The sequence below is a fragment of the Xiphophorus couchianus genome, chromosome 3 (genome assembly GCF_001444195.1).
Source record: "Xiphophorus couchianus chromosome 3, X_couchianus-1.0, whole genome shotgun sequence".
NCBI lineage: Eukaryota > Metazoa > Chordata > Actinopteri > Cyprinodontiformes > Poeciliidae > Xiphophorus > Xiphophorus couchianus.
The window spans coordinates 2,270,503-2,286,990 of record NC_040230.1 but is presented as its reverse complement, the minus strand read 5'-3'; the positions used below and the strand labels follow the sequence as shown (position 1 = coordinate 2,286,990).

The window sequence follows — 16,488 nt, the reverse complement described above, 5'->3', positions numbered from 1 at the left end:
GCACAGAGAAAGAGAGAGAGAGGGAGCGAGTGAGTGAGAGAGGGAGAGAGAGTATAAATAAATCCCAAGGAAGCTGGTGCTCACAGGCGCAGCTGGACTTCTGGATAACTGGACTGCAGCCCACTGGAATATTTAGCCAAAAAGGTGAGTTTTTATTGTTTATTTAGCAGAAAGAAAGAAAAGAAAAAACTAATTTAAGATTTTATTTAATTATTTGCAGTATAACAGTTTCAGTTTTTTTATCATGACTGTTTTGTAGAGAAACAGTCACAGTTTCTTTCACCAAAAAATGGGAAAAGAAACCAGAATTTATGCTGATTTTTTCCTTTTTAAATTGTAAATTTAAATGATTTTTCAGCGAAGCGGCGTTCTCTGCTGTGGTTTTCTGAAACCTTCTGTGGTCTCTGCTAAAGCAGATAACCTGACCAGTGTTTGATCAAAAGCTCAGACGGACTCGCCTTTTTTTCCCCTTTTCATTAGATAAGCTTTGCTGAACAAATGAAACTTTTTCCTAAATATGACCTTATTTCCCAACATTAAACAACACAATCACACATTAAGCATCTTTTCTCGACTCCTTGGAATAGAACTTGAGCGCGTTGCGTCATTTCAAATTTTTAAAGTTGGCTTTAATTGTTTTTATTCTCATCAGCTGGCTCACATGTGGATGTTTGTAAAAGGACATGTGACTGAATAATGTGAATCTAATTAGCACGGCGTTAGGAAAAGGCTGAAAAAGACCAAAGATTGGCTGTAATAATTGGTGAGCCTGTGATCTGTTGCTACACACACATCTGGACTTTCCTCCATGATAGGACTGAGAGGCGTTCAGATAATTTGCTGCTAATTAAGCTGAAGAGAGTGGAGAGGGGTGGTTAAAGTCATGAACAAGTGCAGCGGGAGAGATTTGGGTGTGCCTATTTCATGAAATGATTGAGCTCATCTCTCCAGAGTATTTTACATGGAAAAACAAATGATTTTACTGATATAAACCCTGATTTTCCCCTGCTCTGAACATCTGTGTTTGCTTTGGGTCTTGGCTGTTGGGGCAGTAAAGTAACGTCCGCAAAGGGCCAGCACTGCTACGTTGTGCAATAATTCACATCATAATCCATCTGTGCACACGTCACGGTTGATCTTTGTTCTGTTTCTGTGCAGAAGTGAATTGTTTGTGCCTTTTGAGTTCTTTTTGTGATGTTTGTCAAAACCATGGAGGCCTGAGAAGTCCCTGTCATTAAGAGCGGCTGTGAGGGCGCGGCATGAAACTGGATGCCAACATGTGCTGACATGATCAAGCCTTTCGTTTACTGTAGGGTTCGTTTGTCAGGAAAATGTCCTATAGGGAAAAACAACGGCTTAGAATCACCTGTTTGTTTACTTTGACTCTTAAAGCTGTAACTTGTAACTTTAGAAAACATTTTTTACATATTTATCAAAAATGTCGCCATGTCATGACAGTTTGGTAGGCCTTCTGCCTGTGCTAACCAGCGCTGTCAATCACCCGTTGTGTGGCGCTGCTCTCTGCTACGCTGCAGCTACCACAGTCTGTCATGAATGCTAAGGCTAGTGAGCTTATCCACCGATGATAGCAGACAAACGGTTTTCCTGTAAGCTGTTTCTCCACCATTAGCACATTGAACAGCGCATACATGAGGATGATTGACAGCGCCAAGCCCCACCTCCTGGCTCTGATTGGTTGTTTTTGGTGCATTTCTGCAGACAGCAATAGTAGCTCAGAGAGAAAGTGGAGGAGATTGATCTTTTCACAGTTTATCTGTCACAAAAAGGCGACAGTTTCATCAAATTCATATAAAAATATATTTTATAAAAGTTACATACTGCAAGTTTTAAAGTAGGTTTAAAAAACTCACTATAATGAACTTTACAAGGGTTTTTTCCATGTTTTCTCTCCTTCCAGGCCCTCTCTGGATTTCTGATTAGTTGTGGTTACTGTGACAAACTTAGAGATGAATAGTGTGGCAGACTGGCTCGTTGAAAACAGGGACAAGATCGAGAAAGGCGTGGAGATCATGGGCCAAGCCTCCGAGGTGCTGGCCGCCACCGTGGGCCAGCTTCACCCCATCCTGGAGGCCGTTTTCGTGGCCTCCGCTGAACTCCTCAGCAACCCGGACGGCAAGGAAGCTCGCTACCTGACTCAGCAGTTTGAAAAAGTCAACTCAAAACTGGAGGGGATCCAAGACGAGATCGACAAACTCGCCCTGGAGCTGCAGAAGACGTCCATGAACAAGCAAAACTTTGATCGGGAGGCGCAGATTATCAGCCAGTACGAAAAGTTTCAGGACTTTGTCAACGCCAAGCCGAAGTTCAGGGAGAAGAAGAAGGAGAAGTTCCTGAGCCATTACGAGAACACGGACAGCGACCTGAACCTGGACGCCCTCTACAACGCCGTCAAGGGCGAGAACACGTCGGGAGACCCCGTGCTGGACACGGTGCTCGCCACCGAGCAGCGGAGCAGGAGGGCGGTCGAGGATTTCTGCGCTCGGCTGAAGAAGCTGTTCGTGGTAGGCATCATCGCCGTCATGGGCCACGCTGCGCTCCAGGAGGGAATCGTCGGCGAGGAGATGGTCAAGAAGTGGCAAGACCGAATGGAGGACGTGGAGAAACGCATGAAAGCGGCCGTGGATGACTGCACCGAGAACTTCGCCACGCAGGCCAAGACGGACATGGAGCACCAGCTCCAGGACAACCCCGGCACCGTCGACACCGAGTTCGCCAAATCCCTCCTGGAGTCGCTGGTCAAAAAGTACGACTGGGTGAGCTGGTCCGTCCGGGCCTTCGGCGACCGGGAGCGCATTTTCTTCTTCAACTGGCTGGCGGGAAAGAAGTACCACGGCAGCGGCGGAGCCAATTGGTTTGACATTCTGACCAAGAACAAGATCAAGGTGGTGGTGTCGTTCTGCGTCGACCCGCAGCCCATCAACAAGAGTCAGATCCAGGAGCAGATCGAGCAGCAGAAGCTGAAGGGCAACATGATGGCTGTGGCTTTGTCTTTGAACAAGACCTTCCCCAACTGCCTGGTCCACGCTGTGAGCCACTACAAGGCCGTGGTGGAGACCAACAACTTCAGGGAGGACTGCTACTACTACGGGAAACACAAACGGGCCTACCTGTGCATCCATCCAGAGTAGACGCCGAGGAAGAGGACACACTCAGAGGAGAGACTTTAGGACATCTAGTCAATATGGATCTGTATCTTATGGTGTATAATCTGCTTTGGGGACTGCTTTGTGATTCCTTGTCTCGCAGAATTTCCTACTTCTTCTCAATGTTTCCTCTTACGCAAATTATGGTTTTCATAGAAGATTTCAAAGCCGGCTTCCTGCATTCTTGTCATCTGAGTCGACATTATGCAGGAAAGCTAGATATCTACCAGATGTTTCACCTTTCATCCAGACCCACTCCACCTTTGCATAATGCCTGCAACAAATCTGTGGTCAATTTATGGTGTTAATTCATTACTGTCAAGAGTTTGAAACAACATGTTGAGCATAACAGATAATTAAAGGCTGTCAAAATATTTTAATTATCATCAGAACTGTGTTGAGATTCTTTAATCAGAAGGCAGCTTTTATTTAGCTCTTACTGGGTTCATTTGGTCTGTAACTCCAACACTTTTAGATGCATCCCTGCTGCTACAGCTGAATTAAATGTCTGAATTACTTCCTTATTGTCAGTTTTGTAAAGGCCTGGTCATTAACTATTGGTCTGAACAAGCTGCTGGAGCAGAGAAGCATCCAAACGTTGAGACTTGAGAACTGGAGTTTCAGACACCTGGCTTACAGAAAGGCACTGAAGCTAACGGCTAGTCCAGGAAAAGCCAGAAAATCTGATTCCAGGTTATAGAAAAGCTACTTTAGAAACAATTTGGATCAAATTTGCTTCAGGAGGTCAGTGATGTTGGTGTAAAAACAAAATATAGCATTTCAAGACCTTTTTTGCACTGAGTATGTGATTGTTAAAAATGTTTCTTGCAAATTTTTGTTTTTATTTTTGTGAACGTTTTAGTTGTTTGACTCGTTCTAAGATTTAAAATATCTAACCAGACTCAGATCATGGACCTGCTCTTTAGCTTTAGCATTAGCTTTTGCGCCACAGGAAACCTGAAATAGCAAACCAACAACATGAGGCTCTGACAGTTATCAACTCAGATCTATCTGCTTAGGCAAAATAAATTTTGAAAATGACAATAAATATGAATATAATTTGCAGTTTATCTTTTGTGGCAGCTTTATAAATTCTGCTAAGCATCAAAAAATCTACTTTAAACCTGAAAATGCAAACAAAACTGAAGCCAACAAATCAGTTTGGGATTTTTTCCAGGTGGGATCAGCAGCTTCAAAGATCCTCCACCATCTGAAAACCACAACTTATTGTCTTTTTCATGTATTCATAAGCTTTGATGTTCTGGTCTGTCCAGTCCGAGTCTCATTGTCAATGTTTGTGTCAAAATAAAATCCACCTCCAGAGCTTCTAGTTTATATTTAGAATGAACATTAGAATAATTCAGAATTTCCCTTTTACAGGAGATCAGATAAACTGCGTTTGTCGTCTGGTTAAAAGCTCCAGAACAGGTGAGCCATTAGTCTGATCATTAAGATGTTTTACTATATGATTATAGTACAGAATATGCAGAATGTGAAGAAATGATCCTTTTTTATGTTTGTTAATGATATATACATAAATAATGCTTTTGGTGCAATATATTAAAGCTGGACAAACCAAGTACAATCATAATTATATGTATAATTCACTTTAATTTGTAATAAACAACAGAATACGGCAGTCATTGTCATCTGGTCATCATTAATCTGAGATTTAATCCCATTCTTGGGGTCTAAACCTCATTAAAAACATGATTATATGTAATTTTCTCCTTAATTTTAGGCATTAGCAGTAAAGAGGCCATTTTATCAGCTAAGTTAAGGAGCAACACCCTTTTTTCACCAGCCTAGTTGTCAGTGTGGCAGGGTGTGCCTCTTCCCTGTAACATGAGAGCCACATGACCAATAGGAAGACAAACAGGCTGGAGTTTAGATTTCTTCCGCAAACTTTACGAGGTGAGTCCGTTTCTGGTCCAAATCTTTCAGAGTAAACATAGAAAAAAAGCTGCGACGGTTTGGTTGGATTATAATCTGATCGATTCTTCCGATCTGACTTCATTCCAGTCTGTTGTTACATAATCGAGTCATTTTTTTCCCCCGTTTCGGCGCATTTCGTTCGCCTTAAACGCACATTTCATAAAAACGCAGCTCTATTTGTTGTAGTCGGATGAGTGAAGGAAAGAATCTGCTGAAGGTTTCCAGTTTTAATCTAAATTTAAAAGTTTTCGGGGTTTGCGGGACCAGTTCAGTTTTTCCAGGAAGTGTCTGCCGGAACCTTTCGGTCCTCGTTGCGCTGCGCAGAAACTCGCCGCAGATCTGCTAACATGCGCTGTTTGTTTGTTTCTCTGCGGCCTTCTGCTGTAAAATGATCCAATTAGAGGGCTTGTAGCGCGGACTGATCGATACGTTTTACATTAAGAGGGTGCATTAACAGAGGGCGGAGGGATTTCCGCCGCAGTGGTCAGACTGGGCGGTGAACTGGGTAAACTGGCACTGACAGAATGAAACCCGAACTGTGTCCTGCTTTCTTATGCTGTCATAAATATGTTTATGTTTCTAATCAGGCGTTCCTGCTGTTATCAGGAAACGTTGCACATATTCTCTGTTTATGTCGAAAGAAATGAGTTTTCTATCTTTTTTTCTGTATATTTTCTCTGAAGCATCCAGATTTTCTCTAAATGTTGTGATGCTGCCATGTATTTTCTCGGACTGTTTTTTTTAGTTCTTTAAATATGTTTCTATGAGTTTAGTATTTTTTGCTACACTTTTAAATAAATAAAAAAGTCCAGATATAGGCCTATCACAGTTTGCCACGTATCAGGGATGTTTACAAGTTCAATCCAAATCAAGCCTCATGTCTAAAAACTGAAATAAATATCTTCTGGCCTGGAAATCAAACCATGTAGTGTTTGTTTATAGGCTTATAAATATCTTTTATTCTGCTATACATTTAATTCTGTGTTCATAAAACTATTATGAGCTGTTTGAAAGTGCTTTGAAAATGTATATAGTATTTTTTTTACCCATTTAGAAGTGCAAATGCAAAGAATAACTTAATGTTTATGTGTTTATGTTGAATTTCAAAAATGTTTTTTATTTTGTTTTTGAGTTAATGTTCCCCCTTCATTATAAACTCATACATGGTTCCCATTCTGATTTGTAGGATTATTAGGAAAACTTCCCCTAAAACCTTTGCTGTCAAATCCACGATGTAAACTCTGATCTGCGTGACGTTAAAATTTGAGATGTCCTCCAGGTTGTTTGATGGGGATCAGTGCTGCTTTTACAGAAGAATCTGAGGAATTAGAGGGATAAATACCTATAAATTCAACTCTAAGATTTACTGATAGATTCTTGTAAGAGGTTATGTTTATGTAAAATACTCAGTTAAAGTTGAAGATATGTTGAGCTCCAGGCATCATCACAGCATCTTCAGTCCAGTCTGAAATAAAAACATTTATAGCAGCTAAAAACAGATTAAAACAATAATACAACATAAATTTGATTATAAATTGCAATATTTGTCTAGTTTCTATTGCATATATCTTAGTACACTTGAAATAAGAAACAACTACTTAAAAGTAACCTTCAAGAAAGATAAATAAACTTGTAAGACAATAATTCTTGAATATATCCACAAAAAGAACTAGTTCCAGTGTTTCTTTCCTCTTAAAACAGGAAAAATGTCTTGTTGTAAGTGAAATAAATCTGCATTCAGCAATTATTGACTTTAAACAAACTGTCATAGCTTGCTGAAAAGCTACTTTTAAGTTAGTTTTGTCTTATTTCAAGCGTACTAAGTTATTTCCTCCAGAAACTAGACAAAAGTATGTTTTTCAGTGTATATCACATTTTTTCTCCATAAATCAGGATAAAATATGAACCCCAATCAGCTCTGTTCTGTGAGCATCTGCTGCTCCTGTTTCTGAAAATGTGATTTATTTGAAGCACTTCTGTGTGGAAGTGAGACGCTGAGCAGCGAGGATGGAGACTATTCACACAAATCAGATTCAGTTACTGCAAAAGTTTTACCTTCTGCCTCTTTTTGCAGGAATATACGACCCTGACTCTGTGGGGATATTTAAATGTTTGCAGAAAACGTTTGAAAGATAGTATTTTAAAATTAATGTTTACATTTTTGGCCATACTTTAATGAAAAAGTTATGCTTAGATGCTTTTTCTCATAGGATCACAAACTTCTGGGTATTTTATTGATAACAGAAAGTAGTGATTAATTGTGAAATTAAAGAAAAATTATCCAGAATTGTGCTTATTTTTATTACAAAAATGAAAGTCTGTAAAATGTGGGATGCTTTATTATTCATTGCAGAGCTCCAGTCAGACTGGAAGCGTTTAGATTTTGGTCTCATCACAGGATTCTCCAGCAGTGTTCAAAATGTGAAAACAATTTCAGTAATAGTTGCAAAAAAAGGAATTTCAATACAACAGATGTGCGATTTATCGGCATCAACATCGGTATCGGCCGATATTAGTCATTTTTCTAACATCGCTATCGGTCCGATAAGCAGAACTACTGATGTTTATTCCCATCCTGATTCTGTTTCAGCAGGAACTTGGTCATGTGGTTTTGTTTGGTCATGTGACCATGATGCAGCAAAGGATTGTGGGAAGTTTAACTAAAGCAATGAATTCAGTGTTGTTGCTATTGTTGGTGCTAAAATGTGACCAGAAATATTCATAAAATAAATAGTATTTAAATATTATCAGCCATATCAGCAATATGTCAACTATCAGCATCAGCCCAAATGTTTACAAAGATCTTCTCTTATAGTGGAAGATTTCCTTCTGTAATGAAACATAAATCAGCATCAAATGGAAATACATTATTTAAATTTGATGTCTTCAAACTTCTGACCCTTAGTTGTTTTTATCCTTTGAATCATTTTGTTCAATCTTAGAACAGAATTTGGATAAACTTTAAACAAGTCTACAAAATACGTTATAGTGAGAATCAGATTAAAGCTGCAGTATGTAACTTTTATAAAAATATATTTTTTTACATGTTGGTAGAAATTGCCACTATGTTGTGACAGTATGTTATGAGACAGACAATCTGTGAAAACATTGAGCTCTTCTGCCTTTTCCCAGTGCTAACTAGAAACAACCATTCAGAGCCAGGAGGCGGGACTTAGTGCTGTCAATCAATCTTGCTTCCCTGCTGCTGAAAAGCCCGATCCTCTCCTCCCTCTTTGCTCTCTGCTAGCTACAACTTCTTCCCCTTAGCAATCTGTCATGCATGCTAAGACTAGTTAGCATAGCCAACAATTACAGGGGATAAACAGTAATCCTGGAGTGGTAAGTATTTTCTCTGCCATTAGCACATTCAGCAGCATGTTCACAAGTTTGATTGACAACACTAAAACCCGCCTCTGGTTGGTTGTTTGGTGTGTTTCTGTAGATGCGATAGCAGCTCAGGTAGGAGGTGGAGGAGATCGATCTTTTCACAGATCATCTGTCATATTACCACACGGTGACACTGAAGCACATTTTATTTTTATAAAAGTCCCATCCTGCAGCTTTAAAGCAAAGAAAAGTAGGAAGGCTGTGAGTGTAAATGTTTCTGGAAACGTCTTTGTGAGCAGACTGCAGTTCTCCCTCGGCGCTGTTTGATGGATCGGGCCGGGAATGGGCGCTATCTGCCGCCCACAGCCCTCTGCGGTCCGCCGAGATAAACCCCCAGGGACCGAACCGACATCAGCAGAGGCAGGGAGACACAAACCAGCTGACAGTTTATTTTCCATTGTCTCGTTGCCGTGGTTACTTGCTGAGTTTCACTGGAAAATGCGCCGGCTGGTCCAGCAAGTTTAACCTCTTGTACTTAATCACGTCCCACGCCCGCTGCTCTGATATTGACTGAGGAGGAGGAGGAGGAGAGGGGAGAGGAGGGGTGAAAGCTGCAGCTTCTCCATCAGCCAGAATGGGAGCCGCACAATGCAAATAAAACACACCTGACATAAAACAAACCTGAAATAAAACACACCTGACATTAAACAAACCTGAAATAAAACACACCTGCCAGCTGCAGGAACTTTAGACTCTTAATTGTGTCCCTCATTGCAAAAACACCAAATTTTACGAGTATTTTTGGTCTAATTTGAATGCAATTGTTTTAGAAAAAGTACTCATTATAAGAAAAATTATCTGCCATTGAAATACAAAAATTTCCCCATACTCTGAATTAAAATGTCTTGTTCTACTGGCAATTTATTTAACTTATAATTAGTTTTTCATCAAAGTTAATGAATTACTTGCTTTAAAAAAGCTCCTATATTTTGCTGTAAAGTTAGTTTTGTCTTATCTCAAGTGTTTGGAGATATCTGCACTAGAAACCAAACTGAAAAAGTTGGTAAGATTAGATTTTTTTACAGGGCATAATTTGATTTCCTCCAAAGTTTCCAGGTTTGCAGAAGGACATGTCTGAACTTGTCCCGCTGCTCCAAGTGGGCATTTCTTAATCTGATTCCTGGCATCTGGGACAGATTTATTCCTGGATTTTGACTTCAGCTGAAGTGGAATAAAGTGAGACAGAAGCAAAGCATGTTCATAAAAATATGTTTAGATTAAAATCTAGAACTCTCACTCCTGCTTTGTGAAAGTACAGCTAAACTACATTAATGTGCATCACACCTGAATTGCATTTAACTTTAGCTCCAACTCAGAAATAACTTTAGTTACTGGAAATGAATGTTTTTGTTTCAAATGCTTGCGAATACCAAATTATGCCCAACATAATTTTCTCTCCTCCTGCTTGGAATGTTTAAAGGTTTTAAACTTAACTCAGAAACTATTTTAGCTTTTAAAAAAAACTATGCTTGAGTTGAGATTTTTGTTTTGTGAGAATCCTTCAAGCTTCTCCGACTTCCCTGAGGATCAGAAGATCATCACTTTAGTTTTTTTATGTTTAGCCAAGATGAAAATTTAATTAATTTAAAAGAGTGAGCTGGGCAATGGAACAGGATTATTTAAGTTAAGTTGATCATGTTATTAGTTTGTTAATAAAAATGTAATTAAATTCAGACTAAACTTGCAGTTTTATGTTTACTGTGCAGGAAAGAAAATACTAAAATTCATCAACTAAAGACCCATATCTATACTTCCTAAAATATAGAAATAAAGAGACAGAAAAGTCTAAAAAGAACCAGAACTAAAGTTAAAACTTAGCAAAAGTTTTTCTAGTAATTGTGACTGCATCAATCTTTTGTTCAAACTTGCTATATAGCAGTTACAAACTGGAATGATTTGGAAAACATGCAAAAAAAAATCAGTAAAAGACAGAATGGCAGCGTCAAATATTTTAAAACAGGAAGAAGTGACAGAAAAATAACATTTGATGGGCAATAAATGTATTAATAACATTAAATAAATCATGTTGTTTAGTGTTTGTAAAATACATGTTTCTCTATTCTCTGTCTGGTCTTTTCTTCCTGTATGAATTTCATAATAAAAGCTTTTAAAAACGGACCAATACAAATAACAAGTTAGTGTCGAACATTATTTGTGAAACATTTGTGACCTGAATTATTCCAGGCCAATAATTATACCAAACTGTTGAATTAAAGTAAAACATCATCAGAAATGTGACATTTTCTTGTTTGGTTCTTGATTTCTCCATAAATCAATTAGAAATGCATCAAATTCAGTTCAGATAAACTTGATCGGATGGTTTTTTTAAACCTGAACTAAATCTTCTACTTTCACACCGAATGTTTTGCTAGAATGAGTTTCTGAAAGCCGCTAGCAGAGCAGATCGATGTTATCATGGCATTCCTTAGAGAAACTCCTGGATTCTTGCTTAAAGTTGATTCTTGCTTAACTATGGAGACCTTTAGCATAAAACCAGTCCAGCCCATTACGGTGTTGCATCATTATTGACTCATTCCTCTCTGGGTGTGACCAGCAGCTATAGCCGAAGTTCACTCAGCTCTTTCTCGCTCTTCTTATCATTTCTGCAGTTTTTCTAGAAGGCCGAGGAGAGCAGGCTGCAGTTTGAAGACGTTTGCAGAGCCGTAAGTGTATTTACAGAACCAGAAACAATCATTACACTGCAACAACACAAAATCTTAGTTTGTAGAGCAAATATCTTAGTACACTTGAAACAAGACAAAACTAACTTATACGTGACTTTTCAGGAAGATATAGGCGTTTGTGTTAAGTCGGTAATTCCTTAATATTAATGAAAAGTTACTAGTTACAGTGACAGATTATTTCACTTATAATAAGTGCATCATTTGTATTATATCTTGATTAATTTCTTGTCATGATAAGAATTTGAATTAATGATGTTTAAAAAAGATGTTGAGTTTATCAGGATTGTTATTTTTAGTATTTTCTATACTGTTTGTGCAATTAGCGCATTAATCAATAAATTTGTAAATATGACTAAATATCTTTCCAGCATGCGGTTTAGTGATACAAATTACACGTCATTATGAGAGCGGGGTTCTAAAGAAGTGTTTTGTAAATAGTTTTTAGCAGCAGTGTTTGTGTTTGTGGGGCTATTAATACTCTATCATAAAGTCACAGGCATACAGTCACCTTGAAAAAGAAGTAATAAATAGTTTTTATTGTCACATTTATCATTATAAGAATGATATCACTAAATATTGTGATCAAACCTTGAAGTCCATATCGTCCAGTCCTAATAACTCAACATTTTTCCCATGTTATAAGTACCAATGGAACTGGTACATTTTCATCAATGTCGAGGAATTATTTACTTTAATTAAACTCCTGTTGACCTCTTGCAGCGTGACGTCACGCATGCAGGATCCCACTGCTGGGAGGCAAAAAGCTGCTGACTAACATTGGTTTTACCTGTTAAGTTGTCAATATGACGCCTGACATAAAATAAAAAGGGACACAATTGTCAACAACTGGATAACAATATCAGGAAAACATTTTAATTAAGAAAAAAATTGTGAGGCAGAGGGACATAGTTCAGTTATTAGAGTTTGACAACCTGGCATTATGTGTTTCGGTTTAGTTACAAAATAAAAAAGGCGACCCTCAACCTGACAGATCATCAGTAGAGCAGGTGTTTAAATGAGCTAATCTAGCGCTGCAGTGTTAGCCTAGCTGCAGTGTTAGCCTAGCTAATAGCAGCGGTAGCTAATCTACCACAGCGATTGCTTATTAATCAAAAAATAAACATCAAGCCTAGAAACATTAAACTGTGACGGTCTGCACGTTGTGTGGTAAATGTCTTTTTATTGTTGATTCCTGAAACCTTCAACAACTCAGTTGCTATGGCAACGAGTAGCGTAAAGCCGAGCGAGAAAAAATAAGTACATATGAGTGGTTTGTGAATTGTTCTTCAACAGTTTTTCCTCGTTATTTTCCTCTTTGCTTCGGGGAAATAAATGAATAATTCCTACACCTCCAGGTTTCGTTTAGTTAACCGAGTTGTTCTGCGGCGGCAGCGCGGCGACGGACGGCATGTTGAAGTTTATCCTTTTTGCCCTCCAGCGTTGTGCGCATGGGCGAAATTTCCGGATGTAAACAGCAACATGTAAAGGGTCCATTTCCTGCTGAAAAGTTATTTATACGTTAGTTTAGTCTTATTTAAAGTGTACTAAGATATTTGCAATAGAAACTAGACCAAAAGTACTTGACTTTGTGCTTTGGCAGTGTTCTCATAATTTCTCTTTCTAAAGTGTAAGTTTCTGTTTTCTTTCTGTTCACAGGACCGTTTGTGAGACACCAGCCAACGATGGCGAATCCGTTACAGAAGCTTGTGTCGGAGAGGAAGGACATGGTGGAGACGGTGATGGAGGTGTTCGAACAGGGAGCCGAAGTGGTGGCCAGCATCGCCGGAGACCTCTTCCCCGTGTTTTCCATCGCCGCTCCCATTGTCAAGCTGGCTCTGGACAATGTGGAGAGCAAAGAGGCGGCCTTCATGAAGGAGCAGTTCCAGAAGGTCCGAGACCGTCTGGAGGTGGCCTCCGAGGAGCTGCAGCGGATCAACGACGAGATCAAGAAGAGCGGGGTGGATACTGCCTACTTCTCTGTGGAGGAAAACATCACCAACCAGTTCAGGAAGTACATGGACATCCTCAACGCCAAGCCGAAGTTCAGAGAGGTGAAGAAGAAGCTTTTCCTGGATCATTTTGCCAAAACCGGTGGAGAAAAGAACCTTTACATCCTCTACAATGCTGTGACCGGAGAAACTTTGTCCGGGGAGCCAATTCTCGAGATCATCCAGAACTACGAGGAGAAAAGCCGCCGACCGATGGAGGACTTTTGTGCTCGACTGAAGAACCTCTTCTGCTTGGGGCTCATTGCGCTTTTGGGGCACACTGCCCTGAAAGGCTACGACGAAGATGAGGCTCTTCTGAAAGAGTGGAGGGAAAATATGAACAACGTCCAAGCCAAAATGAACGCCGTCATCGAAGACTGCATCGTTAGCTTCCCTAAGCAGGCCGAACAAGACTCCCACCGCCTGGTGAGAGACCAGGAGGGCTTAGACAACCAGCAGCTAGCCGACGCCATCATCGAGAAGCTAAAGAAGAAGTACGACTGGGTGGGCTGGTCTGTGCGCGTCTTCAAGTCTCCCACTGGCCTGTTCACCAACAAGAAGGACTACCACTGCGCCACCGGGAAGAGCCGCTTCCAGGTTCCCACGTCGGACGAGAAACTGAACGTCTGGGTGTCGTTCAGCTCCTCGCCTGAACCCGTGGATAAGAGCCACATCCAGCAGCTGATCCAGAGTCAGAAGAAGCTCACCGTGGTGGGTGTAGCCGAGTTACTGTTCGAGAAGCTGCCGGGCGACTGCGTCGTCCACACCATTAAAACCAGTAAAGACCTGGGCTGCTCCTGGAGCTTCAAGGACGACCTGCACTACTGGGAGGAGCACAAGAACTTCTACGTCTGCGTTCATTCAGCCTGAAGATTTAGAGAAAACTCTGTTTGCACAAATTATAGCACCATGCTGCTCCGCTGTCCTCTGACCTTACAAATGTTCCTCAGAATGGGCCTTTAGTTATTATAAAGTTGAGAGTGTTTATGAGGTGTAAGTATCTTATGTGCATGTGGGATCTGAGTGAAGCTAACAGCTATCAGAGCAAAGCCATTCAACAAGGGAGACATTAAAGACTCAAATTTCCAAAGATTTATGTGATTTAACCAACTGCATCCATGTTGCCATGTAACTGCAGCTTTTCCAACCTCAAAACAAAAATAAAACGGTAAAACTAAGCACATGTATTTATCCATATTAATTTGCTTTGTTCAACAGAAGAAGTGGTCAGAAAAAGCTGCAGAGCAACAAGGACGTTGTTGAGTTAATAAATTAACAAATTACACAAACATCTTTTGCAAGAGCATATTTTCAGAGCAACTTCAATTTGATTGTTTTTGTCAGTTTTTATTCTCCTGCTGTGTTTATGTGTAGCTGTTAGCATTACTCACTGACTGATGTCCTGGAAACAAGCTAGTACTCTAAAAAAATCTTTTAGAAAATGTTTTATTCCTTTCTTTTGCATCTCCAACTGTGTAAAAAAACATCTCCTGCCTTTTTTCAGAACAAATTATTGAGATAAACTCTGATGTGAGTTTCACAACAATATTCCTCTTCTTCTGAAGATTTTGGCAGGATTTAATGTTTCAACCTGGACATGTTTTTATTAGAAAGAGAAAATTGTTATGGATGTTCTGGAGCTGATGAAGCTGAGCTCACCCTAATGGACCGTTTGTATCAAAACCACGGGAAAATCTAGAAACCCTCCGTTTGATTTCACTTTTAGTTTTCTTATTTGGCCTAAAGAAAATGACACAATGTTTCTTTTTCTGTCCGCTTTAATCAGCACTGATGCTGCTGCAGCGTCTGTCAGCTTTCAGTGTCGTCAAACATCTCCACGCTTCTTCCTGCTCTGACGTCTCGCTTTTTTGTGCAGCTGAAATTCACTTTTGAAACGCTTAGTTGAACGTTTGATTCATTTTGGGTTTTGGGGATTTAGTTTTTATTCAAATGTTTCTAATCTGACATTCATGTTCACACTACCTGCTGACAATGCAGTCATATTCAATAGATTATAAACTGCTTAAAAGGATCAAACATACTTTTTATTAATTAAGCCCACGTTTCTATTTCAAAATGTTTTTTTCCATCCATTCCCCTAAATGTTTTTTTTTAACCATCTGTAAACAGAAAATCATGATAATTAACAGAAGGTTTAAAAATATCAGTCTGTGTGAAATTTATCCATATGATGTGTCTCACATTTTGTGAATTTATTAATAAAACTAATGTACTTTAAAAAATATTCAGATTTATTGAATGTGATTGTATAATGCACTGACTGTTCATAGTTGTGGGTTTTCTGCTCTTTTGTCAACATTATGTTTCTTCTTGTTCAGCTTATATAAAAAAACTCAATAACACATTTTGTGACTTTTTTCTTTTACACTTTCTATTGCAATGGTTCCCTGTCACCAACAAAATAAATAAATCTTGATTTAATGCATGATGTGTATATTGTTGTGATTCACTGATTATTGTTTCTTAATCTCCTTTCTGTAAACAACAAACGCCTCAATTTTAAGTTACATTCTTGAGCAAAATGCCTGGAAAGCTTCTTTATGTTTCATAAAAAGCAAATATTCTCATTATTGAAGGCAGCATGATTTTTAAAGGCACAGAGTTAATAATAAACATGTTTTACAGTAAACTGTGGTTATTAACAGCCCAGATGTTTAGCATCAGGCAGACTTGTTTATGTTTTAAAATTTTCTCCATTTTGTTTTCAGTGAAAGATGTTGGCTCATTATATTCTGAACACAACAACTTATTTTTAAATAAAAATGAGATAAAAAATAATTTATACATTAGAATTACACACATTTTGTGGTAATTTATGGATTAGAAGTTCATCTCTTAAGTTTGACTGCAGTGTTTTAACACTCAGCTCTTATTGAGGACAAATCTTACAACCTGGTAGAAAAAGGAAACGGATTCAGTGGTTTTCTAGTTTGGAAACACCCGCAGTCCTCTGTAATCATGCGGTTGTGGCTTTTCTATATTCGGCTTGCAGAAACTCATGTCTTGCATTTTACAACAGCAGCAGGTCAACAACAGGGAGTCAAAGATTGTTGGTTTGAACCGTTTCTTTTTTTATGATCTCTACAGAGCTTTAAAAATGAATTCTGCTCTGCATCTCAATGCAGTTAGAGTAAATCTTTATTATTAGACTTGGAAATGTCCATCCATCCTATTTTTATATGCAGAAACATAAGGTCAGTGTAGAGAGATCTAATTCAGGAGTCAGTTTAAATGTTTAAAGCAAAAACAAAAGTTTTAATTAAATCCTGTTTCTTGAAAAGCCCAAACTCACCGGGAAATGTGTAATAA

The 16,488-nt window shown here is 39.0% G+C and overlaps 1 protein-coding gene and 1 long non-coding RNA gene across 6 annotated transcripts; one reads left to right on the top strand and one right to left on the bottom strand.

Moving 5' to 3' along the window:
- Positions 1 to 15,607, top strand: rpz5 (rapunzel 5). Of its 5 annotated transcripts, none has more exons than XM_028009323.1 (4): positions 28 to 144; positions 4,545 to 4,592; positions 4,906 to 5,078; positions 12,827 to 15,607. In XM_028009323.1, exons 3-4 carry the CDS (start codon positions 5,021 to 5,023, stop codon positions 14,026 to 14,028), a joined length of 1,260 nt encoding a protein of 419 aa, XP_027865124.1. In that variant the 5' UTR covers positions 28 to 144; positions 4,545 to 4,592; positions 4,906 to 5,020; the 3' UTR covers positions 14,029 to 15,607. The 5 variants fall into 5 exon arrangements, with proteins under 5 accessions (XP_027865130.1, XP_027865124.1, XP_027865143.1 ...); XM_028009342.1 differs by lacking the exon at positions 4,906 to 5,078 and adding an exon at positions 11,096 to 11,149 and having other exon boundaries at positions 30 to 144; XM_028009336.1 differs by lacking the exon at positions 28 to 144 and adding an exon at positions 11,096 to 11,149 and having other exon boundaries at positions 3,150 to 4,592.
- Positions 5,216 to 11,091, bottom strand: LOC114139421 (uncharacterized). Its single transcript, XR_003594445.1, has 2 exons — positions 9,156 to 11,091; positions 5,216 to 9,123 (listed from the first exon to the last, which is right to left on the bottom strand). It is a non-coding gene; the product is annotated as an uncharacterized LOC114139421 (long non-coding RNA).
- Positions 15,608 to 16,488: the final 881 nt, after the last annotated feature.